Source organism: Oryx dammah, unplaced genomic scaffold, assembly GCF_014754425.2.
Source record: "Oryx dammah isolate SB20612 unplaced genomic scaffold, SCBI_Odam_1.1 HiC_scaffold_10, whole genome shotgun sequence".
Classification (NCBI taxonomy): domain Eukaryota; kingdom Metazoa; phylum Chordata; class Mammalia; order Artiodactyla; family Bovidae; genus Oryx; species Oryx dammah.
Window position 1 is genome coordinate 72170607 of NW_024070194.1, and position 27102 is coordinate 72197708.

At 41.1% G+C, this 27102-nt stretch overlaps 1 protein-coding gene across 1 annotated transcript; it reads right to left on the reverse strand.

The window, feature by feature from the left end:
- Window positions 1-17559: 17559 nt before the first annotated feature.
- Window positions 17560-25609, reverse strand: LOC120868621 (ankyrin repeat domain-containing protein 26-like). The gene is made up of 3 exons (XM_040247332.1): window positions 25498-25609; window positions 20191-20761; window positions 17560-17567 (listed from the first exon to the last, which is right to left on the reverse strand). The coding sequence occupies exons 1-3, from the start codon at window positions 25531-25533 to the stop codon at window positions 17560-17562; spliced, it is 615 nt and encodes a 204-aa protein (XP_040103266.1). The 5' UTR covers window positions 25534-25609.
- Between the last annotated feature and the right edge of the window lie 1493 nt (window positions 25610-27102).

Below are 27102 nucleotides of genomic sequence, written 5' to 3' on the forward strand. Positions count from 1 at the left end.
TTATCCCAATAGTCAAGAGTCTCAGTAACGATAACCATAACCCTGGGACCGTAAGTTGAAAAATATTCTTCTTCTACATTACAATATTGTGTGGTGTAGGAATCATCACTTGCCAAATTTCGGAGGTCTAAACCTTCCTGCACTCAGAAACACCCGTATATACTACTTATGATGTACAAAGTATAGCAGCACTACAAAAAGCTTGGACTCGGTGCTTGTGAGAAAAGGGCTAAAATATTCTCTAAAGAATAGATTCACTGGATTCCATATGTAAAATAGATAGCCAACGGGAATTTTCTGTATGGCTCAGGAAACTGGAACAGGGGCTCTGAATCAACCTAGGGGGTGGGATGGGGAGGGAGATGGGAAGGAGTTTCAAAAGGGAGGTGATATTTGTATCCCTATGGCTGATTCATGTTGAGGTTTGACAGAAAACAACAAAATTCTGTAAAGCAATTACCCTTCAATAAAAAATCAATTGAAAAAAGAATAGATTCATTGGATGGATATCAGCTTTATGTTCATCTTGGAGAAAATTACCTGGGAGGCAAAAGGACTTTTTTAATGAGGAACATTTTTGGTCAGGAGTTTCCTGCTTCTTCAGCCAGCATAGACAGACTACTTCTCTTTTACCATCCATGGCCATAAACGCTCCAAAACAGATGATGTTATGAAAATAACAGAAGAGCCGGGTTGTTCCTATATAAATGTAAAAGTATTGTACGGACCTAAAAGAGGTCAGATTCTCCTTATTATTATGAAAGAGGTCATAATACCTGTATAGGAGGCCAGGACATTGGTGATGGTGGTGATTGTAACGGATACTGCCACTTTTGAATAGACATCGGACATCTGCTCGCTAAAGCTATCCATGAGGCTGGTCTTCTGCCAGGTAGAAATCATGATAAACATGTCATCAACTCCAACACTATTAGAGAAAGAAACAGAGTTACACATATTTTAAACATCCATTTAAAATTAACAAGATCAACTCAACAGTTTTCTTGCCTGTCTCTCAAGGTCTCACTGATCTTGTGTGAATGAATGACATGTCCTGTGCAAAGCAAGTGATGAGCCCTGCACTGGGGTTTTGTGGTGCCTTATAATGACTGAAGGCAGACCCCAAAATGGAAGCCTTGTCAGGGTTTATATACCGACCTCCCAATGCCAAGAGACGCCCAACATCCCTGCGAGGGGAAGGACCAGAAATGGGTGAAGCGTGTGGACCGAATTTTCCTTTCTCTGTCACCTTTACCTGGTCTCTTTGACCATTCCATAATTGCGTGGGGAATTAGAACTACTAACCTAACCTGTCGGATCATAGACTGTCAAAGGACTTGTGATCCATACCATTACTCTGTACTTTTACTTAGACCTCAAACTATATGGATGGAAGCACCTAGCCTTGCTAGGGAGCTGAAAGTTACAAGAGCACGTTTGGCAGCAAGGCGGAGCTCTAGCTCCAGGAATGTCTCTCAGGCTAGAGGTGATTCTCTTGGCTGGTTGCCTCAGGGTCCAGAGTCCTAAAAGTCTTTGTCATGGCTGTGCCTCTGATCTATGTGGATAGATGCATTACTGGTGACCATGAGGTTTCTGAAGACACAGATCAGGAATTGCAGGATCTGGTCAGCTTGGAAGTGCAGTGGGCTTCCTTTGGTAGTGCTAGCTCTTAGCAGACCAGAGAAAGCTCTCCAATGACTTGTGTCTCAACTCCCTAGATATTCCTTTTGTGGAATCTGTGGGAATGAACTGGAGGCCTAGTAACCTGAGGACAGAAATCACTTTTTCCTCGCTGGCTGACCCTCCAGTCCCTCTTTTGCTATCACATATACTGGTGTGGCGACACTCAGAAGAGACATCTTGGATTTCTTGTTCATCTCTTTATAACCCAAAGCTTCTATTGTGGTCAGGACTGTATTCAGGAACGTGCACACGCACACGGAACATGGATGCTCCCCTGGAAGACGAGCTTGGGAAACACTCCAGGAAAGCTGCTCTGCTCCACCCCAGGTGGCACCAGAGGAGGAGCGAAAATCAGACAGAGGTCTTCATGGTGAGGAACTGACATCACCCTGGGATGCCATCACGTCTACCCCTGGTGCATCTCCATCCCACCTCGGTGGTGGAACCGGGAGGGACGGATAAGTCACCTTTGTCGGTAAGGGACAGACTAAGTCCAACCAGGGAAGGAACGCTTCGGTGGAACGTCTGTCTACACCCCCATCTAGAGCAGGGAGGGACACCTCCGGTGGAAAGAAGCCACGGCTGTGGATGCTGCTTTTATCTCTCTTACAGATGGGAGCTTCCCTGGTGGCTCAGAGGGTAAAGCGTCTGCCTGCAAAGCGGGAGACCCGAGTTCGATCCCTGGGTTGAGAAGATCCCCTGGAGAAGGAAATGGCAACCGACTCCAGTGTTCTTGCCTAGAGAATTCCATGGATGGAGGAGCCTGGTAGGCTACAGTCCACAGGGTCGCAAAGAGTTGGACAGATTGAGCGACTTCACTTTCACAGATGGGAGCTAGCAGATCCAGAACCACCTCTTTAAAATGTATTTTTTAAAACGGAGATGTTTGATTCCCAGAGTTTAAAAAAGACATGCCTGATCTTTGTCTTTGATACCAAATGGCCATGGTATCCTTTGGAAGATGGGGAACACTGGTCGGCTGAAGGGTCTCAATATAGTACTGTTTCACAATTAGATCAGTTCTGTAGAAAACAAGAGAAATGGGTAGAAGTGCCATATGTGTTGCTCTTTATCTGTCTGCAAGACATGCAAGACTTATGTCCTAAGGGTGCAGATTTGGGTGTGAAGCCTTCAGCTGCCTCCTCTCCTCTTACTTTGCCCCTGTATCTGGGGCTCCCAACTAACCAGGCTGAGTCGGGGCACCCTTCCAGAAGGGGTTGCCTCAGTCTCAGTAGAAACTCAAACAGTCCCAATTCATAGAAGCCTTTACAGGACTAACTTTATGACCTTACTTGGAGAGACGTAACATATGTCTTGGGACAGATGCTGACTCCTGACTCAAGAACTCGAGTTTTGGGAGAAGCTATTACTTTTGGAAATGAATGGCTTGAGGATGAGACAAGGGGAAAGAGGGAGCACAAAATAGCCCTCCTCCTTCCTGAGAGCCAAGCAGTTCCCATGACGAGCCACACTGTGACTATAGCCTGCCTAAACGAAGGTGGGATCAGAACTACTTAGCCAGGTGTATTCTTGAAGGATTCAAGCCAGTGCACACTAAGACTTTAAACTATGCCAAGTTGGCTGACACAGAACAGGGAGAGAAGAAAGCTCCTGATAAATTCCTAGATAGACTGCAAGAGGCTCTCCACAAGTTCACTGACTTTGATCCCGAAAGTACAGAGGAAGGAATAATCTGAAAAATAGATTCCTCACTCAGTCAGCTCCAGATATCTGCCATAAGTTATGAAAACAGGCGTTTGGACCATATCAGTCTTTAAAAAACTGTCACAGCTGGCTCAGATGGTATATCAGGGTAAAGAATACAAGGAGGAAAGTAGGAGGGGGGAAAAAATGACAAAAGAACGAAGCCCCAACAATGGCTGTTAGATCAACTCTGAAACAAACTGAGGAAAAGTGCCCAGAGTAACCCAGGTGAAAAGGGGTGGACTTGTTCTTACGGTGGAAACAGAGGCATCTCAAGCTGGATTGCCCTCAGGCATCTAAGCTTCACCCGGCTCCATGTCTGGTCTATAAAATGACCACACCTGAGGAGAGGCTGCCCTCTGAGACAGAGACTCCAGTGGCTGGACTCTCAAGGCAACCGGGACTGAAAGTGCCTTGTGGTCCCCACACAAGCTCCTATTCTAATTACACCTGTGGAACCCTGGGGATTAATAACCGGGGGGGGGGCCCCAATCGATTGATTTTCTTTTGGACACTGGGGCAACTTTCTCTGTGCTCACCAAAGCCCCTGGTCCGCTTTCCTCCTGATCCACTGCTGTAATGGGACTGTCAGGATGAGCCAAACGCTATTATTTCAGTCATCTTTTAAGCTGCAACTGGGGCTCCGTGCTGTTTTCTCATGAGGTTCTGACTAAGCTGGAGTCTCCCTCACCCCTTCTAGGGAGGCATATACTGAACATGGTCCAGCCTCTGTTTTCGTGAATATGGAGCCTGCTCATTTAACTGAACAAAATGTAAATCCTAGAGTGTGGGCTGATGGAAAAACTGTGGGTTGAGCACAAAATGCTCTTCCTGTTGTTACCAAGCTCAAAATCCCTCACCTACTTTCACATCAAAAGCACTATCCACTAAAGCCTGAGGTTAAGGAATGGGTGAAACCTTACTGTACTGACTTCTCATGATGTAAGGGGGATCTTAAACTCTAAAGTTCAGAGCAACAATGTTCTGTCTTAAAGCTACTGTAACTCAAGGGGTGTCAGAAGTTCTAGAAATAGAATGTTACTTACACTGTTCCTGGAGACCCCAGTCTTCAGGAAAGGTTGAAAAAGCTAATGCCATTATTAAAGGATATCCATGTAAGCTAACTCAGGAAACACAAGACTGTTGGTTTAAAGTTTTACCCATGACTTTAATGAGAGCTTGAACTGCCCCTAAGAAGAAGGGATTGTCTCTATGAGACTGTTTTCATGCACAGATCTTGTCACAGATCCTGAAATCTTAGAATTAACTATGTGACTCAGCTTTCAGCTTTTCAACCTCGTCAGGGAAAGGCTTTGCATCGTGGGTTTCTCCACTTCAAGGAAAGGACTTTCTTCAGCTCTGCGAATACCTGCACTGACAATAATCGTATATGATATCTCGTCTTGATCTGATGACATCTAACAACCCTAAAGTGGACTGATGTAACTATAGACATAATGTCACTTTTAATTTTGATTATGTTTTAACTTGGTTTAATGGGCATTTTGCCTTACATCTGTAACTGTAAAATGGGGTTTTTTCTAACCATCTGAAAACTTCTAAGTTACAAATGGTTGTCCAGGCTCCTACAAGTGCCAGAGCCTCCTCCAACTATTACTCAGGGCTCCTGGATCAGAGACCCTCAATATGACGGTTAGCAGAATATATTGCCTCAACAACGTAGGGACAGTGCCCCTCAACAGCAGGAAGTAGTTATGGAATGAAAACGATGGCCCTTTCCCTTGGCAACATGATCCTCCTAAAAGAAAGGGGGGGATGAGACAGTCAGTTCCTAGGTAGGCTGATAAGAAGACCAGGGTCCCCAAGGAGGAGAAAGGGGTCCAGAGCCCTTGAGAAGGAGAAAGGGGTCTGAGGCTCCCAAGGAGTAAAGGACAAACGGTCTTTTCTGCATTGCTTTGTCTTAGTGAATATAACAATGCATCTTGCTCGAGGACATGTTTCTCCTTAACAAGAACCTTCTGACTAATCCTGTCATCTTAAAAGGGATATTATGGGAGTGGGTCTGAATCTTTCTATTCTAGAAAGATTAGAAAGAAATAGAATCTTTCTATTCTATTTCTTTCTATCTTTCTAACAATCTTTCTATTGTTCGTTCTAATCTTGTTCATGTAAGATGTATGTTGTGGGAGTGGGTCTGAAAAAGTATATAATGCCTTGAAAAGACTAGCTAGGGGAGCACTCTGCCTCCCCCTTCTGATGTCTATGTCAGAAGCTTTCTCTGTCCCTTTTTATACTTTAATAAAACTCTGCTAACACAGAAGCTCTTGAGTGATCAAGCCTGATCCCTGGTGGAAAGTGAAGTTAAGTGAAGTGAAGTCGCTCAGTTGTGTCTGACTCTTTGCGACCCCATGGACTGTAGCCTACCAAGCTCCTCTGTCCATGGGATTTTCCAGGCAATAGTACTGGAGTGGCTTGCCATTTCCTGAAGAAGCTAAATAGTCTTCTTTGGAGATCACGAATGCAACATCATTCACTGTAAGCTATCATACAATTAGCCTGTTTCTGTTTTTTCCTATTCTAAATCACACTAAAATGAACATCCTTCTTCTATTTTGTGAGCACCTGTCCAATAATTAGGACGAATTCCCAGAAATGGAGTTGGCAGATCAGATTCCATTTTAAATTTTTAAGTCTTTTGATTTGTTGCAAAGTTATATTTTAAACCTATACCAATTCACAAATTTCCCTCAGCAGAATGTGTGTTTATTTGCATACAACCTTCCCCAAACCTTCAGTCTTGCTGTAATATTCATTAATCTAGTAAAAAGACAAGGTGTCTCACTTTTGGTTTAACTTGCATCCCTTGATTAATGGAAAGGTCAAATATTTCTTTCTTATATTTTCAATGATTAGTGTTTTGTATTCTGTGTGTGTGTGTGTGTGTGTGTGTGTGTGTGAACTGTCTTTCATGTCCCTGGTCCGTGTTTTTCCATTTGGGGTACTAGATTTTTCCAACTCTTAAAGGCACATAAGACAAAGGATGAGATGGTTGGATACCATCACCGACTCAATGGACATGAGTTTGGGTAAATTCCAGGAGTGGGTGATGACAGGGAGGCCTGGCGTGCTGCAGTCCATGGGGTTGCAAAGAGTTAGACACAACTGAGCAACTGAACTGAACTGAACTGAAAGGCACATAATTCCATTTGATTTTCTTTTTCTCCTGATTCCTCATTTTGGATCTGTAGAGTCACCGATATATAACTATTTTGCCTAATCTAACACAATGCCCTTCCTTTACCCACCCCACACCTCCACATACACAGTGTGCAGCCTCATGCTTTGTTTTACTCACCTAGAATAAGAAATGGTGAATTTGCAATGATGATCACAAATGGCACCCCAATGTACAATATCAGGCCAAAGCCACTCACCACTGCCAAGGCAGCAGAAATGACTCCAAAGGCTGTTACCCATATTTTGTTCCGTACACAGTCACACCTGTAAACTTGGAGGGAAAAGTCATGGAACTTGCAGTGGTAGCTTCCATACTGAAATTCCAGCAATCCATAACATTCTTTACTCAGACACCTCCTCAGAGCCCTCTTGCACAATATTTCCTGTACCTGTCTTCTGGAGAACTTTAATTTCCAGGCACTAACCCAGACCAACTGAACAGAAGATGGGGAAGGGGGAAGTGCAGACAGAAAAGCTGGGAATCTGTAATGTTACCAAACTATACTGGTTGATTCTTATGCAGCGAGCCAAGCATGAATCCACTGACTGGACTTTCAAAACCACAAAGATATACTAAAGCACTGCAAATAGCTAATTCCACTCTGATCTTCAAAGGAGTGTGAATGGAAGTAAGCAGTATGAAAATGCCCAGGTCTAGGTATCTTCTCACCCACTTATGAGTCCAGTTAGCCATAAAGACAATCCTAAATATCTCCTGTATGTCAAAGCTGGTTTAATACATATTGTGGCTAACCAAAAGAATGAAAGCTTTCTTCTAAAAGATTTTTGTGGTTCTCCTCCACTAGAGATGTGTGTTCTAGAAAAGAGGCTGTGTGTGTGTGTGCTCAGTTGATTCAGTCATGTCCGATCATTTGTGACCCTATGGACTCTAGCCCACTGTCCATGGGAGTCTCCAGGCACAATTAGTGGAGTAGGTTGCCATGCCCTCCCTCTAGGGGATATTCCCTACCCAGGGATCAAACCTGAATCTCCTGTGTCTCCTGCATTGCAGGCGGGTTCTTTGCCGCTGAGCCACCAGGGAAGCCCAAGAAAGTTCAGTTCAGTTCAGTCGCTCAGTCGTGTCCGACTCTTTGCGACCCCATGAATCGCAACACACCAGGCCTCCCTGTCCATTACCATCTCCCGGAGTTCACTCAGACTCACGTCCATCAAGTCCGTGATGCCATCCAGCCATCTCATCCTGGGTTGTCCCCTTCTCCTCCTGCCCCCAATCTCTCCCAGCATCAGAGTCTTTTCCAATGAGTCAACTCTTCACATGAGGTGGCCAAAGTACTGGAGCTTCAGCTTTAGCATTATTCCTTCCAAAGAAATCCCAGGGTTGATCTCCTTCAGAATGGACTGGTTGGATCTTCTTGCAGTCCAAGAGACTCTTAAGAGTCTTCTCCAACACCACAGTTCAAATGCATCAATTCTTCAGCGCTCAGCCTTCTTCACAGTCCAACTCTCACATCCATACATGACCACAGGAAAAACCATAGCTTTGACTAGGCGGACCTTAGTCGGCAAAGTAATGTCTTTGCTTTTGAATATACTATCTAGGTTGGTCATAACTTTTCTTCCAAGGAGCAAGCGTCTTTGAATTTCATGACTGCAGTCACCATCTGCAGTGATTTGGGAGCCCCAAAAAATAAAGTCTGACACTGTTTCTACTGTTTCCCCATCTATTTCCCATGAAGTGATGGGACCAGATGCCATGGTCTTCGTTTTCTGAATGTTGAGCTTCAAGCCAACTTTTTCACTCTCCTCTTTCACTTTCATCAAGAGGCTTTTTAGCTCCTCTTCACTTTCTGCCATAAGGGTGGTGTCATCTGCATATCTGAGGTTATTGATATTTCTCCTGGCAATCTTGATTCCAGCTTGTGTTTCTTCCAGTCCAACATTTCTCATGATGTACTCTGCATAGAAGTTAAATAAGCAGGATGACAATATACAGCCTTGACATACTCCTTTTCCTATTTGGAACCAGTCTGTTGTTCCATGTCCAGTTCTAACTGTTGCTTCCTGACCTGCATACAGATTTCTCAAGAGGCAGGTTAGGTGGTCTGGTGTTCCCATCTCTTTCAGAATTTTCCACAGTTGATTGTGATCCACACAGTCAAAGGCTTTGGCATAGTCAATAAAGCAGAAATAGATGTTTTTCTGGAACTCTCTTGCTTTTTCCATGATCCAGCGGATGTTGGCAATTTGATCTCTGGTTCCTCTGCCTTTTCTAAAACCAGCTTGAACATCAGGGAGTTCACGGTTCACGTATTGCTGAAGTCTGGCTTGGAGAATTTTGAGCATTACTTTACTAGCGAGAAAAAAAAAAGTAATAGGTACCTCATTTTGAATAACATCTTAAGCCTGTTTCTTGGTTGGACCAACAAAAATGGGAATATATACACAGCATTTTAAAAAGATTGGATTTAATACTTTAACTCTCCAACAAGCACTACTTTCCATCTTAAAATATTGACAACAATCTCTACAGGGTTTTTTTTTTCCTACTAAAATCAGACAACTTTTATTTGCAAGTCCACACTGCTGTCAACCAGTCAGTTTGGTTGGATTGTTAATAAATAGTTTTTCTGTTTCTTTGGTTTTTTAAAAATAAATTTATTTATTTTAATTGGAGGCTAATTATTATAAAGTAATTATAATTACTTTATAATATTCTATTGGTTTTGCCATACATCTATTTCTGTTTTACTTCATTGTTAACTTCTTCAAAAGAAATGACTGATAACTGCCTCTAGAAACTTTTAGTAGAAGAGAGGAACTAAGTTGGTTTGAAGACTAGCAAAGTCAACTATGGAAGTGGAGCTACTGATTCCCAAAGAGCAAGAATATAACTAAGACCTTGTTTATGCAAGGCCACATTAAGATAACTAAATTTTCCTCTTATTAAAACAGCTATGTGTGTCTGTATTTCACTTTTTCTCAAGTCACTGGTGCTATCAGTTAAACTCAGGGCCCCAAATCAACACACACACACACACACAAAATATTTTGTTTGGATTACAGAAAAAAATTTGATTACAACCAATACTTTCTTAAAGCAACAACATTGGTTTACAGGAGTTTAAGATAAAAGTACTACAGATGAACCTTGAAATCAGAAAGATTAACAGGATAAAAGCTACGTATGACCTGTTTAGCTCTGTTCCCTCTTTCAGGTTTCTGGATTGTTGGTATAAATTTTTCAGAGGATGGGGGGAGTGAAGTATATTACTGGCTAGAGTGATTATTTGACTTTGACTAGTTGCTGTGTTGACTATCTCTAAATGATCTTTATTTTAATGTTCAATAGGCAATGGAAAGGAAGACATGTATGTAGAACACTAGTAAAAATACTTGCAGATTTTCTAGTTCCCAAGAAGGACTTTGGTTAAGCAGTTTCTCAGAATGACTTAGGAGAGTCTTAGAACTTTAGATTCCTGCAGTCTTGGAACATAGCTCTGCAGCCTCTGATCCACAGTTGTGGAGAAGTTGCAGAATCCATGTGTCTAAAAATTTCTACATGTGATTCCACTGCTCAGGCGGACTTGGGCATCACAGCAAAATGATCAATCAAAACAGCAAACAGAAACTACACATTGAAGAAAGCATAAGTCAGGAGTTCCCTGGTGGTCCAATGGTTAGGACCGCTTGGTGCTTTCACTGCTGGGGCCTGGGTTTGCCCTAAAAAAGGCATCAATGGATAAAATGAAGGATAATAAGCTATAATATATACATAATATAAACATCCAAACGATAGAAGTAAGTCCTTCCTTGTCAGCAATTATTTTAAATCTAAACAGATTAAACCTTCCAATCAAAAGGCAGATATTGTCAGAATGGATAAAACAGCATGATTCAACTATATGCTATTTACAAGAGATTCTCTCTAGATCCAAAGACTTAAATAGATCGAAAGATAAGAGGAATGAAATAGATACTCCCTATGAATGCTAACCAAAAGAGGCTAGGAGTGCCTATACTGATAACAGACAAATAGACTATTTCCAAAAAACTGAAAGGAAGGGAACACTTCCTAACTCTTTTGATGAGGCCATGTTACACTGATATCAATGCCAGACTAAGATATCACATGATATCAGAGATAATACTTCTTATAAATATAGATACAAACATCCTCAACAAAATTCCAGCAAACACAATTCAATAAGCATATTAAAAGGAGTATACATCATGACCATGTGGGATTTACCCAGGAATGGAAGAGTGGTTCAACATGAGAGTATCAATCAACATAATACAGCACACCTTCAGAACAAAGGATAAAAAACCATATGAATCTCTGAAAAGGTACAGAAAAGGCACTTGACAAAACTCAATGTCTTTTAATGATAAAAACTCTCAAAAACAAGGAATGGAAGGAAAGTTCCTCAAAATTATAAAGGCAATTATGAAAACTGCACAGCTAACATTATACTCAATGGTGAGAAAAAGAAATCTTTCTCTCTAAGATCATGAACAAAATAAGGATGCCCACTTTCATCAGTGATATTCAAAGATATACTAGAAGTGCTAATCAGAGTAATTAGATAGGACATTGAAATTAAAGAAATTCAAGCTAGAAAGGAAGAATTTTAACTATATCTTTTTACAGATTATATGATCATATGTATGAAAACTCCAATGAATCCAAAGGAAGCTACTAAAGTTAGTAAATTCAGTAAAGCTGCCAAATACAAGATCAACACACAAGATTCAGTTGTTTCTATCCATGTGCAATGAACAATCCCAAAGAGAAATGGGATAGTTATTTCAATAATTGCTGACAAGGAAGGACTTACTTCTATCGTTTGGATGTTTATATTATGTATATATTATAGCTTATTATCCTTCATTTCATCCATTGTTGCCTTTTTTAGGGCAAACTCAGGCCCCAGCAGTGAAGTTATTTCATTTAGTGTTTAAAATAATGAAATACTTAGGAATACATTTAACCAAAGAAATGAAACACTGGTACATGGAAAACTACAAAACATTGGTAAAAGAAACTAAAGAAGACCTAAATTAATGGAAAGACTTTCACAGTCCATGGGGAGGAAGACTGAATATCGACAAAAATGACAATCTCGCCTAAGGTGATCTACACATTAGTCACAATCTCTATCAAAACTTCAACAGCTTTTTTCCAGAAATGTATAGGTCAATATTCAAATTCGTATGGAATTAAAGGAGCCCTGGATATCCCAGAATAACCTTAAAAAGAAAAAAAGAAGTGGACAACTGAGATTTCCAGATTTCAAAACATGTAACAAAGCTACAGTATTTAAAACAGAGTGGTACTAGTATATGGACAGACATATAGACCAATGGAGTAGAACTGAGCATCTAGAAATAAATCCATATATCTACAGCCCATTGATTTTTGACAAGGATGCCAAAATCCAATCAACTGGGAAAGAGCAGTCTCTTCAACAAATGGCACTTGGATGACTGGATTTCCACATGTATAAGAATGAAGTTGGACCCCTACTTCACATCATATACAACTACGATTAAAAATTGCAACCACCTAAATATTGCAGCTAAAACCATAAAACTCTTGAAAGAAACAAAGTAAATGCACACAACCTTACTTGTTGATGGAAGCTTACATATAACACCAAAAACACAAGTAAAAAATAAATAAAGAAGTTGAATTTCATCTTAATTAAAATCTTTGTACATTAAAGGACATTATCAAGAAAGTAAAGAGATAATCTACAGAGTTAGAGAAAATATTTGCAAATTATATAACTTGATAAGGATTTCATATCTAAGACATCTACTCATCAAGAACAAGTTCAACAAGTTCAGTTCAGTTCAGTCGCTCAGTCATGTCCAACTCTTTGTGACCCCATGAATCAGGGACAAACAATTTCACTCAAAATGAACAAAGGTGGGAATTCCCTGGTAGTCCAGTGGTCAGAACTCTGAACTTTCACTGCCAAGAGCCTGGGCCCAAGTTCAATCCTTGGTTGGGGAAATAAGATTCTACAAGCCTTGGGGCACAGCCAAAAAGAGGGCAAAGGACTTGACTAGTTCTCCTTAGAGGATATGCATATAACCTCAGTCACTCGGCTGTCTGATTCCTTGTGACCCATAGCCACCAAGCTCTTCTGTTCATGAAAATTTTCAGGCAAGAATACTGAAGTGGGTTACCATTTCCTTCTCCAGTGCATCTTTCCAACACAGCGATCGAAACCAAGGCACTTGCATCTACTGCACTGGCAAGCAGATTCTCTACCTCTGCCCCACCTGGGGAGCCCCAAAGAAGATATACAAATAACCAATAGACACATTAAAAAGATAATCATGGTTAGAATGTGGAGAAATTGGAAAACTTACACGTTGCTGGTGGGATATAGTACGGTGTAGCCTCTGTGAAAAATAGTTTGGTGCTTCTTCAAAAAGCTAACCAGTGAATTATCATACAACCCACTAATTCCACTCTTAGGTATGTACTGCAAAGAACTGAAAACAAGGGCTTAAACAGAGATTTGGACACTACGCGTCACTGCAGCATTATTCACTATAGACAAAACGTAGAATAAGAAAGCCGTCCTCAGCGATCAGTGCAAAGAAATAGAGGAAAACAATAGAATGGGAAAGACTGGAGATCTCATCAGGACAATCAGAGATACCAAGGGAACATTTCATGCAAAGATGGGCCGATTAAGGACAGAAATGGTATGAACCTAACAGAAAGCAGAAGATATTAAAAAGAGGTGGCAAGAACACAAAAGAACTATACAGAAAAGATCTTCATGACCCAGATAATCACGATGGTGTGATCACTCGCCTAGAGGCAGACATCCTGGAGTGCAAAGTCAGGTGGGCCTTAAGAAGCACCACTACGAACAAAGCTAGTGAAGGTCATGGAATTCCAGTTGAGCTCTTTCAAATCCTAAAAGATGATGCTGTGAATGTGTTGCACTCAATATGCCAGCAAATTTGGAAAACTCAGCAATGGCCACAGGACTGGAAAAGGTCAGATTTAATTTCAATCCCAATGAAAGGCAATGCCAAAGAATGTTAAAACTACTGAACAATTGCACTCATCTCACATGCTAGCAAAGTAATGCTCAAAATTCTCCGAGTGAGGCTTCAACAGTACCTGAACTGAGAACTTCCAGATGTTCAAGCTGGATAGGAAAAAGAAAGAGGAACTAGAGTACAAATTTCTAACATCCGTAGGATCATAAAAAAAAGCAAGAGAATTCCAGAAAAACATCTATTTCTGCTTCATTGACTATGTCAAAGCCTTTGACTGTATGGATCAAACAAACTGTGGAAAATTCTTAAAGAGATGGGAATACCAGACTACCTTACCTGCCTCCTCAGAAACCTGTATGCAGCTCAAGAAGCAACAGTTAGAACTGGACATGGAACAACGAACTGGTTCCAAATTGGGAAAAGAACACATCAAGGCTGTGTATTGTCACCTGCTTATTTAACTTATGTGCAGAGTACATCATGCAAAATGCCATGCTGGAGGAATCACAAGCTGGAATCAAGATAGCTGGGAGAAATATCAATAACCTCTGACATGCAGATGCTGCTGCTGCTGCTCCTAAGTCACTTCAGTTGTGTCTGACTCTCTGTGACCCCATAGACGGCAGCCCACCAGGCTCCTCCGTCCCTGGGATTCTCCAGGCAAGAACACTGGAGTGGGTTGCCATGTCCTTCTCCAATGCATGAAAGTGAAAAGCAAAAGTGAAGTCGCTCAGTCATATCTGAGTCTTCTGGACCCCATGGACTGCAGCCTGCCAGGCCCCTCCATCCATGGGATTTTCCAGGCAAGAGTACTGGAGTGGGTTGCCATTGCCTTCTCCGATATGCAGATGACACCAACCTTATGGCAGAAAGCAAAGAGGATCTAAAGATCCTCTTGAAGAAATGGAAAGAGGAGATGAAAAACCTGGCATAAAACTCAACATTGAGGAAACTAAGATCTTGACATCCAGTCCCATCAGTTCATGGCAGATAGATGGGAGAACAATGGAAACAGTGAAAGACTATTTTGAGGAGCTCCAAAATCACTGCAGATGGTGACTGTACCCATGAAATTAAAAGCTGCCTCCTCCTTGGAATAAAAGTTATGACCCACATACATAGCATATTAAAAGCAGAGATATTACTTTGCTGACAAAGGTTTGTCTAGTCAAAGCTATGGTTTTTCCAGTAATCACAGATGGATATGTGAGTTGGACCATCAAGAAAGCTGAGAACTGAATAACTGATGCTTTTGAACTGTGGTGTTGGAGAAGACTCTTGAGAGTCTCTTGGACTGCAAGGAGATCCAACCAGTCAATCCTAGAGGAAGTCAGTCCTGAATATTCATATGACGGATTCTGAAGCTGAAGTTCCAATACTTTGGCCACCTGATGGGAAGAACTGACTCATTGGAAAAGACCCTGATGCTGGGAAAGATTGAAGGCAGGAGGAGAAGGGGACATCAGAGAATGAGATGGTTGGATGGCATTATTGACTCGATGGACATGAGTTTGAGCAGGCTCCAGGAGCTGGTGATGGACAAGGAAGATGGCTTGCTGCAGGCCATCGGTTTGCAGAGTTGGACACAACTGAGTGACTGAACTGACATAAAATACTAAATGCTAGTGAGCCAGACATCCTGGAATGTGAAGTCAAGTGGGCCTTAGGAAGCATCACTACAAACAAAGCTAGTGGAGGTGATGGAATTCCAGTTGAGCTGTTTCAAATCCTGAAAGATGATGCTGTGAAAGTGCTGCACTCAATACGCCAGCAAATTTAGAAAACTCAGCAGTGGCCACAGGACCTCAAAAGGTCAGTTTTCACACCAATCCCAAAGAAAGGCAATGCCAAAGAATGCTCAAACTACCGCATAGTTGCACTCATCTCATCTCAATGTTCAATTTTGCCCACTTGGTTTTTGACTGTAGTTTGTAGCTTGGCATTTTCAATTTCAAGTCTAAAATGCAGATTTAATATAGTTATTCTCACACACGGTTTTTGTGTTTTTTTTTGATGTGGACATTTTTAAAGTCTTTATTGAATTTACTACAACATTGCTTCTGTTTTATGTTTTGGATTTTTGGCCGTGAGGCACGTGGGATCTTAGCTCCCTGACCGGGGATTCCACACGCTCTGCCTTGGAAGGCAGAGTTTTAAGCCCTGAACTCTCAAGGAAGTCCTGCACACATAGATTTCTAAAATACCACACTGTTTCTGAACAAATATCTGCAGTTCAATTACAGAGGATCTTAGAATTTAGAAAAGTAAATGATTTGGCAACTGTACTGTTTTTCTAGTTGTGTTTAGTGGACAATCGGCTTCCCTGGTGGCTCAGAATGTGGAATCTGCCGGCAATGCAGGAGACCCAGGTTTGATCCCTGGGTCAGGAAGGTCCTCTGGACAAGGAAATGGCAACCCACTCCAGGATTCTTGCCTGGAGAATTCCATGAACAGAGGACCCTGGTGGGCTATATCCCATGGGGTCATAAAGAGCTGGATGTGACTGAGTGACTAACACTTTCATTTTTCACTTGTGGATAATGTGCAAAATATGGAAATAGTGGAGGGAAAATATGCCTCTCAAAATAGCTCAAAAGCAAAATGTTACCCAGCTTCACAGTGATGTGTTTATTATCATTACTGATTTAATTCTTGTGTAATACTGTTTATCTGCTCTATACTTAAATTGTTTTCTGTGCTGCTTTAAATCGTACTTTTGGATGTGATCCTGTGTTTTTTCAGCACATCTCACGGCCTCTATATGTCGATCCTGTGCTTCTTGCAACTAAAAAGAGAAAAAAAAGGAAAAACAACTGCTTTAACTACTGATAACCTCGCGAATCCGCCACCATCACTTTCTGTCTCTTTCATCTGCATATTGTTTATAGCGGTTTTCCTGCCATACAGCAGAATTGAGTTGTTACAACAGACACCTTACAGTCCACAAACCGAAAATATTTACTGTTTGCCCTTTGCACATTATTGACCTCTCCTCTAGCACTCAAATACAACATCATCCATGCTTTAAAATAGATTTTCTCAAATAAACACACAAATTTATAAACTGGCCAAATGGGGAAAGACAGAAAATTACCTTATGGTAGCATTTTTTTTTTTATTCCAAGCTCCACATCAGCCATCACTATAAATATCCACATATGTGAATGACCATGGCTCTTCCAGTGATTATGAGAGCTAGCACTGCTGTTGGTGACAGCTAGATGTTTCAGGGACTAGTGTGAGAGGCAGCAGCTACATGGGAGCCAGAATCCATGGGCCTGTGTTCCAATTCCATCAGTTCTGAGCTGTGAGTCCTGGGGCAAATTACTTAACCTTACTATATCTCAGTTTCTCCATCCATAAAATGGGGATAATGGTAGCATCAACCTCAGTGGGATGCTGGGAAGATTAAATTGGGGACTACACATAATGTATTTAGAAGAGGACGTGGCAGATACTAAGAGCTGTTTGTAATTGGCATTATTACGGTTGCTGTATTTTATCTGCAAAACAATTTGATACTTCAGGCAGTCGGCATGCCAACGGAAGCGGTCTTCTACACAATCACAGTGAACTCACTCTCCATACTGTTGCAAGGGGCGGTAAGAGGGAGCATGAGGCCCAGAACACACGTGTCCAGACTTCAAAAACGTTCACTGACTCCACTAACCAACTATTACTCTAGTACTTTTCTCCACTTACAGTAATTTGTAACTTCCTTCCTCTCTGTACTACTCAGTGGACAATGACCACTGGTTAATATGCAAATAGCACCTCCTGGACAGAGTGGTACAGAACATTACACGACCGTCAGAGGAAGGGTGAAGTCACTGCCATGGAAATATTACCCTACTGCTAAATGAAAGTTCTGAATCAATCCATTCCCAGCAACTGTTAATGTCTATCAAGTACTTGGATGAGAAAAGTAAGGTTACCAGGTATGGATATCAGAGAAGCCATCCCCAGAACCTTAGGCTGGGAAGGTTAGAAATCTATAAGGGCCGGAAAGGCTAGATATCCGTAAATCCCACTTCTGGCTGCATAATGAAGGAAGGCAAATCTACATTTTATTACCAGAGTCAGGGGAAAAAAATGAGCATTTAATTGAACAATTCTCCTCTATTAGACTAAGCACTTTCAATTTTACATTTAATTACTTAAAATACACTTTAATAGAAGTTTTACTATACCAGCATCTCCAAGAAGAAATTATTGGTATGGATGAAGTACTTAGTTGTGTCTTAACAACTGTTAAGCTATTTTCCATTTATATAAGACAAGTGCTGTGCATGTTAAGAAATATTTCCTGTTAGACTAAGGTATACTTAGACAAGATTCTCCCTCGTGAAAAAAATGACAACAATGTGAAATGAAGGGCTAAACTGTTCTTCACAGACTGGATGACAGAGCTGAAGAGAAAAGACTCTGTAAGAGCTGGACAGTCAGGAAAGCTCTGGAGAAGGAGAGACTGGGCACCAGGTCTGAACAAACGGAGGACTACTCAAGAGGAAAAGAAACTGTAAAGACAGAAAGGACAGTCTGAGCAAAAGCAAGAAAAGGAGAAATCAGCCAGCTAACTCTGAGGATAAAATCCCACCAGAGGGAAATAAAAACACGCCCAAACAGAAACATGTAAGTCAGTGTTCACAGCAGCATTATTCATAGCTGCAAAGTGGAAGCAACCCAAATCTCCATCACCGTATGAATGGATAACTGGCTCAGCCACATTCTGTTTCTTATTTGACAATCAACAGAAATGGAAGAACTGATACGTGCTGTCACAGGGATGAACCGTGAGAACGTGACATCAGGTGAGAGGCGCTAACCGCAAAGCAGCACACGCTGCATGATTCCATTTATGTGAAATGCCCAGAACAGGCATGTCTACACAGACGGATACTAGACTGGGGTTGCCTGGGGCTGAGGGAGAGGAGGGGGCCATAGGTGGTGGCTAAGCCATGCAGGGTTTCTTTTGGGGGCTGATGGAAATGCTCTAAAATTGACTGTGGTCACAGGTGACACCTCTCTAGACTAAGATACTGAACTACACACTTGGAATGGGTGAATTATAGTATACGTCAATTATGTCTCAATAGCTTTTTTAAAAATCCAAAAGCACGGTCCAGATAATGTTCTCAATTCTTTATTTTGGATGTACATACTATACTCCATCTGAGTACCTCCTTGCTTTTACAATATATCTAAAATGAAGAGAAAGGAAGGCAATGCCTAAATTCGACTGGTTTGTATAATACCCTTTCTGCACAAGTTATTGTGAAATTCATGAAATGAATATATACAGAACTCTACATCTATTCACCAAAGGCGAGATGAGAAATGATGATTTTCTGGAACCTTCCATTAAACATTATCCTCTGTTTTTATCTGGCTTGCTTCATCATGGTAATACAGCTATCACTAAAAAAAATATTGTTCAATAGAAAAAAAAAGTCTCTCAACTTGTGTGAACAACGATGCACATTTCTCCGCTTTCCTAAGGGTAAACAACATAAGTAAAAAATATATAATGCAAATGGCAGAATGAAAGAGTTTAAGAAACGAGTGCATTATAAAGATAATAAAACTGTAGTAAATTACTTGTAACGAAAATACAAAAGAAAGCTGTCTATGAAAACGAGTGTCCTAAAACACTTTATCCTACATATTAATTGTCAACACATTCAATTTCATATGTACCTGACTTGGGAGTTGATGTACCTTGCTCTTTAAATCCTGTGCCTCACCTTCTAAGTTGGCTCAGTTACGTGCCATGACTTCCAGTGAAGCCTCCGTCATGGACCGCTTTTTTATGGTGTCAGTCAGTTCTTGCTGAAGTTGTCTCACAACTGCCTAATAAGATTCTCTGTCACTGAGTTTATCAAATCTCTTTACTATGACGTTGTGCTAATAATAGATAATGCGAACATATGGACTTTGAAAACTATCACCACACATAGCAACTCACCTTCTTTTCCCTCCTCACTGAATCTGGTTACGGACACAGAAGGGGCCGCCCTCAGCCCTTCCTGATGTTAAGTTTCTCAGACAAAAGATGCAGACCCACTGTCCACACCCTGCCCCTGCCAATAAATCTGCAGAGTTTCACCATCTCACAACCAGAAACAAATGGGTGTGAATGTCCAACAAGTGGTGGAAAATTCCACCCTGTGGAACGTTTTCCCTCTTTCTTTATTAGAGGCTTTGATTAACTTCGGAGGTCTTCACACATTCTAACCAGTGCTCAGATCTTTCCGGCAGATTCCTATCCCAGCAAAAAAGTGAGGCCATTTCCTTGCAGCTTATCTATTTTGTATCTAGTAGTGTGTCTCTCTCAGAGAAGGCAATGGCACCCTACTCCAGTACTCTTGCCTGGAAAATCCCATGGGCGGAGGAGCCTGGTAGTCTGCAGTCCATGGGGTCGCTGAGAGTTGGACGCGACTCAGTGACTTCATTTTCACCTTTCACTTTCATGCATTGGAGAAGGACATGGCAACCCACTCCAGTGTTCTTGCCTGGAGAATCCCAGGGACGGAGGAGCCTGGTGGGCTGCCATCTATATGGTCACACAGAGTCGGACATGATTGAAGCGACTTAGCAGTGTGTCTCTCTGGACACATTCTAACATCAAAGTCTTTTCTCTGAGATCATCTCTCATCTGATGCAGCTTGATTTTTAGATTATTGAATTTACTTTCCACTTTAGAAAGTTGCTGGGAAGCCGTCTCACTGTTACTTTTCAGCTTAGTCACATCGAACTTCATTTGGTCCTGCAAGGATAACCTCTTGTCGTTTGCTTTCTGGAAGGCAAGTTCCAGGTCTCTCTGTGATGTCTGACCTTGATCATGGTTGGGTGTGGCAGCAGCCAGTCTAGAAGGGCAGGATTCCACTTCTGTTTCCGGTGCTTGTTTGCTCTGTTTATTGTTCTCCAGCTCAGAGCTGAGCATTGTATTATCAGCTCTCAGGACATTAAGCTGACCAGTATACTGGAATACAGTCTCCTCTGTTAATATTTCCTCTTTCAATTTCATTGCCTTTTGCAGAGTTTCAATATCCTCAAAATATTTCTTCTCCTTTTCCTGCTTCTGATTTTTTACTGAGTCTATTTCTAGTCTTAGGCTGGCAATTTCATCCTGCAGCGTGTGGTTTTTGCATAACAGATCTTTTGCTTTTCTTCCAGTATCAGAAACCTAAGTGAAACAAAGGAGACTTTTAGTTAGTACTCAATAAAATGACGTTACATTGTTTCCTAAAAATGAAACACTAACCTGTATGTTTATACAGTGAAGACTGCAACAAGTGGCTCTCCAACCAGAAAAATAAGGTTTGACACACACCTAAAACTTTACCCAAGCAGAAACTTCCAAAGGTTCAAAAACTTAATTGAAGACAATGAATCCATGAAAGGAAAAAGAAATCCCAAGCGACTTTTCAAGAAGCTCAGAACCGAAAGGGCTTTTCTCAGAACCACAGTGAACCCAGAAGGCTTGAAATAAAAGACTTATAGATTTGACTACACTTAAAACTTGCATCTGATGTGGACTGTTTATACAATGCAAAACTACTAAGCCATGAAGAATGAAAGAATGCTATTTGCATCAACAGAGATGGACCTAGACATTATCACACTATGAGAGGTAAGTCAGACAAAGACAAATAGTATATCATACTGTTTATATGTGGAATCTAAAATGAATTTATTTCCAAAACAGAAAGAGACTCACAGACACAGAAAACAAACTTATGGTCACCATGGGGGAATGGAAGGTAGGGGAAGGGATAAATAGGGAGGTTGGGTTTAACATACACCATTATATGTAGACAAGTGTACATAAAATAACCAATAAGGATCTACTGTACAACATTAGGAACTACACCTAATATTCTACAAGAAGGATCTGAAAAGGAATACGTGTGTGTGATGTGTGTGGGTGTGTTACTCACTCAGTCATGTCCAACTCTTTGCAACCCCACAGACTGTAGCCCGCCAGGCACCTCTGTCCACGGCATTCCCCAAGCAAGAATGCTGGACAGGGCAGTCATTTCCCTCTCCACGGAATCTTCCCCACCTAAGGATCGAACCCAGGTCTCCCGCTTTGCACGTGGATTCTTTACTGTCTGAGCCAGCAGGGAAGCCCCATTTATATTATATACTCACACGTACATATATGTCTGAATCACTGTGCTGTATACCTGAAACTAACGCAATATTGTAAATCAACTGTGATCCGATAAACACCACCACTCGCTACCTTTAAAAACACTGCGTCTGATACCTCCTATACAGCTACTTCACAGCAAGAGCCTTAGCTATATACATATTTAAATAGGTTATATGTTGTATAGAAATTGTTTTCTTGAGAATATGCTACCTCTCTAAAGTTTTAAGAGGCAATTACAGGCTTATACCTACTGACAACTGTACTAAGCACTTCTACAAACATCAATTAACTCATTAGCTATAATGATTCTGGAAAGGAAGAAGTTAAAAATATTTAAGTAAGCTGCAGGCTTTTCACCAGGTCTTCTGACTCTGTTAGTCCTCTTACATCAAACCACAGTTACTTCTCTAGTACAAACATATCAATACAAAATAATCCTCCTATTTCAATTCATGGTATATACACTAATGGTAAATAAGGTAAAATTTAGAGAGGTCTTCTTAGAGAATCATGAGATTATTTGCTGCTGCAATAACTTTCATTCTCTCTTCATACTGTTTAAAATAGTAAGATGGGGGAAATAAAAGGAGAAACATAACTATCACTGAATGTATACTCAGTTCAGTTCAGTCGCTCAGTCGTGTCCGACTCTTTGTGACCCCATGAATCGCAGCACGCCAGGCCTCCCTGTCCATCACCAACTCCCGGAGTTCACTCAGACTCACGTCCATCGAGTCCGTGATGCCATCCAGCCATCTCATCCTCTGTCATCCCCTTCTCCTCCTGCCCCCAATCCCTCCCAGCATCAGAGTCTTTTCCAATGAGTCAACTCTTCGCATGAGGTGGCCAAAGTACTGGAGCTTCAGCTTTAGCATCATTCCTTCCAAAGAAATCCCAGAGCTGATCTCCTTCAGAATGGACTGGTTGAAACTCCTTGCAGTCCAAGGGACTCTCAAGAGTCTTCTCCAACACCACAGTTCAAAAGCATCAATTCTTCGGCGCTCAGCCTTCTTCACAGTCCAACTCTCACATCCATACACGACCACAGGAAAAACCATAGCCTTGACTAGACGGACCTTAGTCAACAAAGTAATGTCTCTGCTTTTGAATATGCTATCTAGGTTGGTCATAACTTTTCTTCCAAGGAGTAAGCATCTTTTAATTTCATGGCTGCAGTCACCATCTGCAGTGATTTTGGAGCCCCCCAAAATAAAGTCTGACACTGTTTCCACTGTTTCCCCATCTATTTCTCATGAAGTGATGGGACAGGATGCCATGATCTTCGTTTTCTGAATGTTGAGCTTTAAGCCAACTTTTCCCCTCTCCTCTTTCACTTTCATCAAGAGGCTTTTTAGCTCCTCTTCACTTTCTGCCATAAGGGTGGTGTCATCTGCATATCTGAGGTTATTGATATTTCTCCCAGCAATCTTGATTCCAGCTTGTGTTTCTTCCAGTCCAGTGTTTCTCATGATGTACTCTGCATATAAGTTGAACAAGCAGAGTGACAATATACAGCCTTGACGTACTCCTTTTCCTATTTGGAACCAGTCTGTTGTTCCATGTCCAGTTCTAACGGTTGCTTCCTGACCTGCGTACAGATTTCTCAAGAGGCAGGTTAGGTGGTCTGGTATTCCCATCTCTCTCAGAATTTTCCACAGTTGATTGTGATCCACACAGTCAAAGGCTTTGGCATAGACAATAAAGCAGAAATAGATGTTTTTCTGGAACTCTCTTGCTTTTTCCATGATCCAGCGGATGTTGGCAATTTGATCTCTGGTTCCTCTGCCTTTTCTAAAACCAGCTTGAACATCAGGGAGTTCACAGTTCATGTATTGCTGAAGCCTGGCTTGGAGAATTTTGAGCATTATTTTACTGGCGTGTGAGATGAGTGCAATTGTGCGGTAGTTTGAGCATTCTTTGGCATTACCTTTCTTTGGGATTGGAATGAAAAGTGACGTTTTCCAGTCCTGTGGCCACTGCTGAGTTTTCCAAATTTGCTGGCATATTGAGTGCAGCACTTTCACAGCATCATCTTTCAGGATTTTAAACAGCTCAACTGGAATTCCATCACCTCCACAAGCTTTGTTCGTAGTGATGCTTTCTAAGGCCCACTTGACTTCACATTCCAAGATGTCTGGCTCTAGATTAGTGATCACATCATCATGATTATCTGGGTCGTGAAGATCTTTTTTGTACAGTTCTTCCATGTATTCTTGGCATATGTATACTATGGCATATCTATCACTGTTTTCAAAAGTTCCTTGTACTGACACAGGACACTACACAGAGCAGAGGGTTCATTTTCTACAAGTACAAGAACGACTTCTGAAGTGTGGTCTCTGAACTGCCTATGGTTTTCTTCCTTATCTTCCGTGGAAGTGATAAACTAACCTAATCATCTCTCAAGGAAGGGAAATCACTACCAAATACCAGAATACCTACTATTAGTAACAAGAGTTTTTGATTCTTATTCCCTTGTTGGGAAGGGGACTTTTAAAAGTTTATTCTAAAAAAAACACCTTGTTAAAGTGTTCAAAAGTGTTTTTACAACTGATGTTGCAGCTTTTACAAACTGAAAAACTGTAAATGATGTGAAAATGTCGCTGACAGGATATTGGTTAAAGAAATGACAGTGGAGCCAAGAATGGACTCTGATGTAGACGCTGAAGATGACGACGTGCGTGGAGGGACAGACACGCTCACCCCAAAGCAGAGGGACTTGGTCGGGTAGTGCAGTCGATGGGGGAGCACACGCGGTCTTCCTGGACTAAACCGCAATCAGGGTCCCGGCTCCTTCGAGACCGTCTCAAAGGACCTGAGATCAGTTCCTATGGAAAATATTAAAGGCCTCTCCTTGGACGAGGCCATTGTATGTCCCTACCTGACTGATGTAGACAAATGGATTTGAATTACAAATAGTACTTTCCCGAGCTCTCCCTGAGAGGTTTTCGTTGGGGGCAATCTGCTGCTAGGACCTCGGGGATGGGATTCGGTCCGTGTCTGAGAGGGATATCGGCTGGGGGAGTGAGTTCCTCTGCTTGAGATGCCACTCGACAACTCTTCAGAATGAAGGACAATCAACTTCAAGAGTGTTTGGTTTTAGCAATTGCTGGAAAAAAATTCCATGGGCAGCATTCCTGCACCTCTCGAGGACGCCAGTTAACACCTGTCCTTGAGGACTCTGCTGTGAGGGAGAATGCAGCTGGGAAAGCTGGAGCCAGCTCTGAGCTCATGGGGCAGGTGGCCTGGAGGGCTGATGGGCACAGAGGGAGGGGGCCCACGACCCTCAGCCACCTGCCAGATTGAAGGCCAGAGGCAACCTGAGGCAAAATTAGGCACCATCTTCCCTCCCCATGCCCCTTCTCTTCTAGACCTATTCACTCACCAACGGTCCCTCAAGGCAGAAGGATCTGTCGCCTGAGGCGAGTGGAGAGCTTAGCCTCCAGTTTCTACACCAATCTCAACCCTGCGGTTTCTCAGTAACTAACTATTGTGTGAGCTAATGACGTGACCTCTTCCTCCCTCTGCTCGAAAAACTGCACCCAGCATTTCAGGATTATAGAATTCTTATTTCTGGCCTTGTTACTTGGGGAATTTTGAATTTCTTTGCTTTTGTTTTTAAGAAGTAACCTAAAATTTCCTATAACAATAAATGGCACAACACTCAATTAAATGGTACTTTTCAAAAAAAAAAAAGGGACATTATAAGTAATATTGATGAAATAGTGTTAGAAATTTGAAATTTTCAGCACAGATTACTCTACCTGATTCCAATTATTTCTCACAGTCTTCAGTTCCATTTTGAGTGCTCAGAGAGTGAATTTTAGTTGCTATTTCCTTTCAATTTCTTTACTATATTTGTCTCCTTTTCTTCTTAACTCCTCCCTAATTTTTTCATATGACATATTAGCATTTCTTCTATTTTCTTCTTCTTGCTGTAAGGTGAATCTAAAAAATTTAGAGAGCTCTTCTTAGAAAATCATGGGATTATTCACTCTTGTTGCAATAACTTTCGTTCCCTCTTCACAATGTTTAAAATAATACAAATGGGGTGAATACAATGAAAAACAGTTAATAATGATCACTGTTTTCATACAGAGGGTTAAGAATCAAATTGCATAAAACTTTGCTTTTATTTTGTCTTGAGAAAAATGGCTACTTCATACTTCTGTGGGTAGAAATGTAAAGTAATATAAACTTTTTGAAGAACAGTTTAGAAATATAGATCACAAACATTTTAAAAACTTCTCATACTTTAACCAAATAAGACAATATTATTAAAGAAAAATGTATTCAAAATAATTTAAAAAGGCAGAAATGAATTTATAGAAAAGACGCTCCTTGCAGTATTAAATAAAATACAGAAAAGTGAAAAACATACCGAGTTAATTTGGTAAATAACTAATGGGGTTTCCATTATGGTGGACTCCTGCATGGTCATGAAAATGATGATTTGGAAAAATATGCATTAAGTTATTAGAAGCATTCACTGTTAAGAACCTGCTATATTATGTCCAAGAATATCAGACTCCACAATACGTTTTCTCTCCTGTAAAATCCAAGAGGATAAGTTAGTCCTTATAACACTCCTACATTTCTGCAGTATTATACAAAACCACAGTTCAAATATTTCTTTAAAAGCGAGATGTACAGTACCTCAAGCTGCAGGGCTCTTGTTTCCACTCCTCTTTCTGATGCTCTAACTATGATTTTACTTCTTTGGTTTCTGACAGCTTTTTTTGTAGCCCACGGACCTTACTTTTCATTTTGTGAATTTTTCCTCTAAGTAGTTCACAGTGGCTTCTTTGAAAATCTATTAATCTTTCATAGGAAAAAATTGCATCCCGAATTTTCAACAAGCTACCAGAATCTGCCTGATGAAGAAAACAAAGATAGAAACAACAAAAAAAAATCATGTGAGTAATTTTTGAATATAAAGAACTGTGCCTTTCACAGTCACTCATCCAGGCAAAGAACAAATATTCTCTATAATGTGGAAGACATTATTCTAAGTTCTGAATATAAAACAGATGCCCCTGGCTCTTGTTTAGCTTGAAGTCTTGCATAAGAGAAAGACAAATCAAATAATTATGACCTCAGATAGACACTATAAGAAAAGAGAGTTGTATGATCACATAACAGAACTTGACACAGACTGGGTCCAAGAAAGATTTCCCCGTGGAAGAGATGTCACCCTGAGAAATGAAGGATGGGCAGGAAGGAGGAAGCAGAGCAGGAGGAGCAGCCCTGTGGACAGTCTCCAGCTGCCATGTGTTTCTAACCAAGACAGAGTGAACAGCGACCGATTTACCTTCCTGAGCGGAGCGAGCAAAAACAATGCCAACAAAATACATTAAACAATGATTCTC

What these genes read in the sequence shown, in the direction of transcription:
- LOC120868621 (XM_040247332.1), bottom strand. Translation starts at nt 25,533, where the DNA reads ATGGAACTGAAGACTGTGAGAAATAATTGGAATCAG. An exon ending in TGAGAAATAATTGGAATCAG is followed by an intron (nt 20,762 to 25,497) that starts GTAGAGTAATCT and finishes TGTTTCACTTAG; the next exon opens with GTTTCTGATACTGGAAGAAA.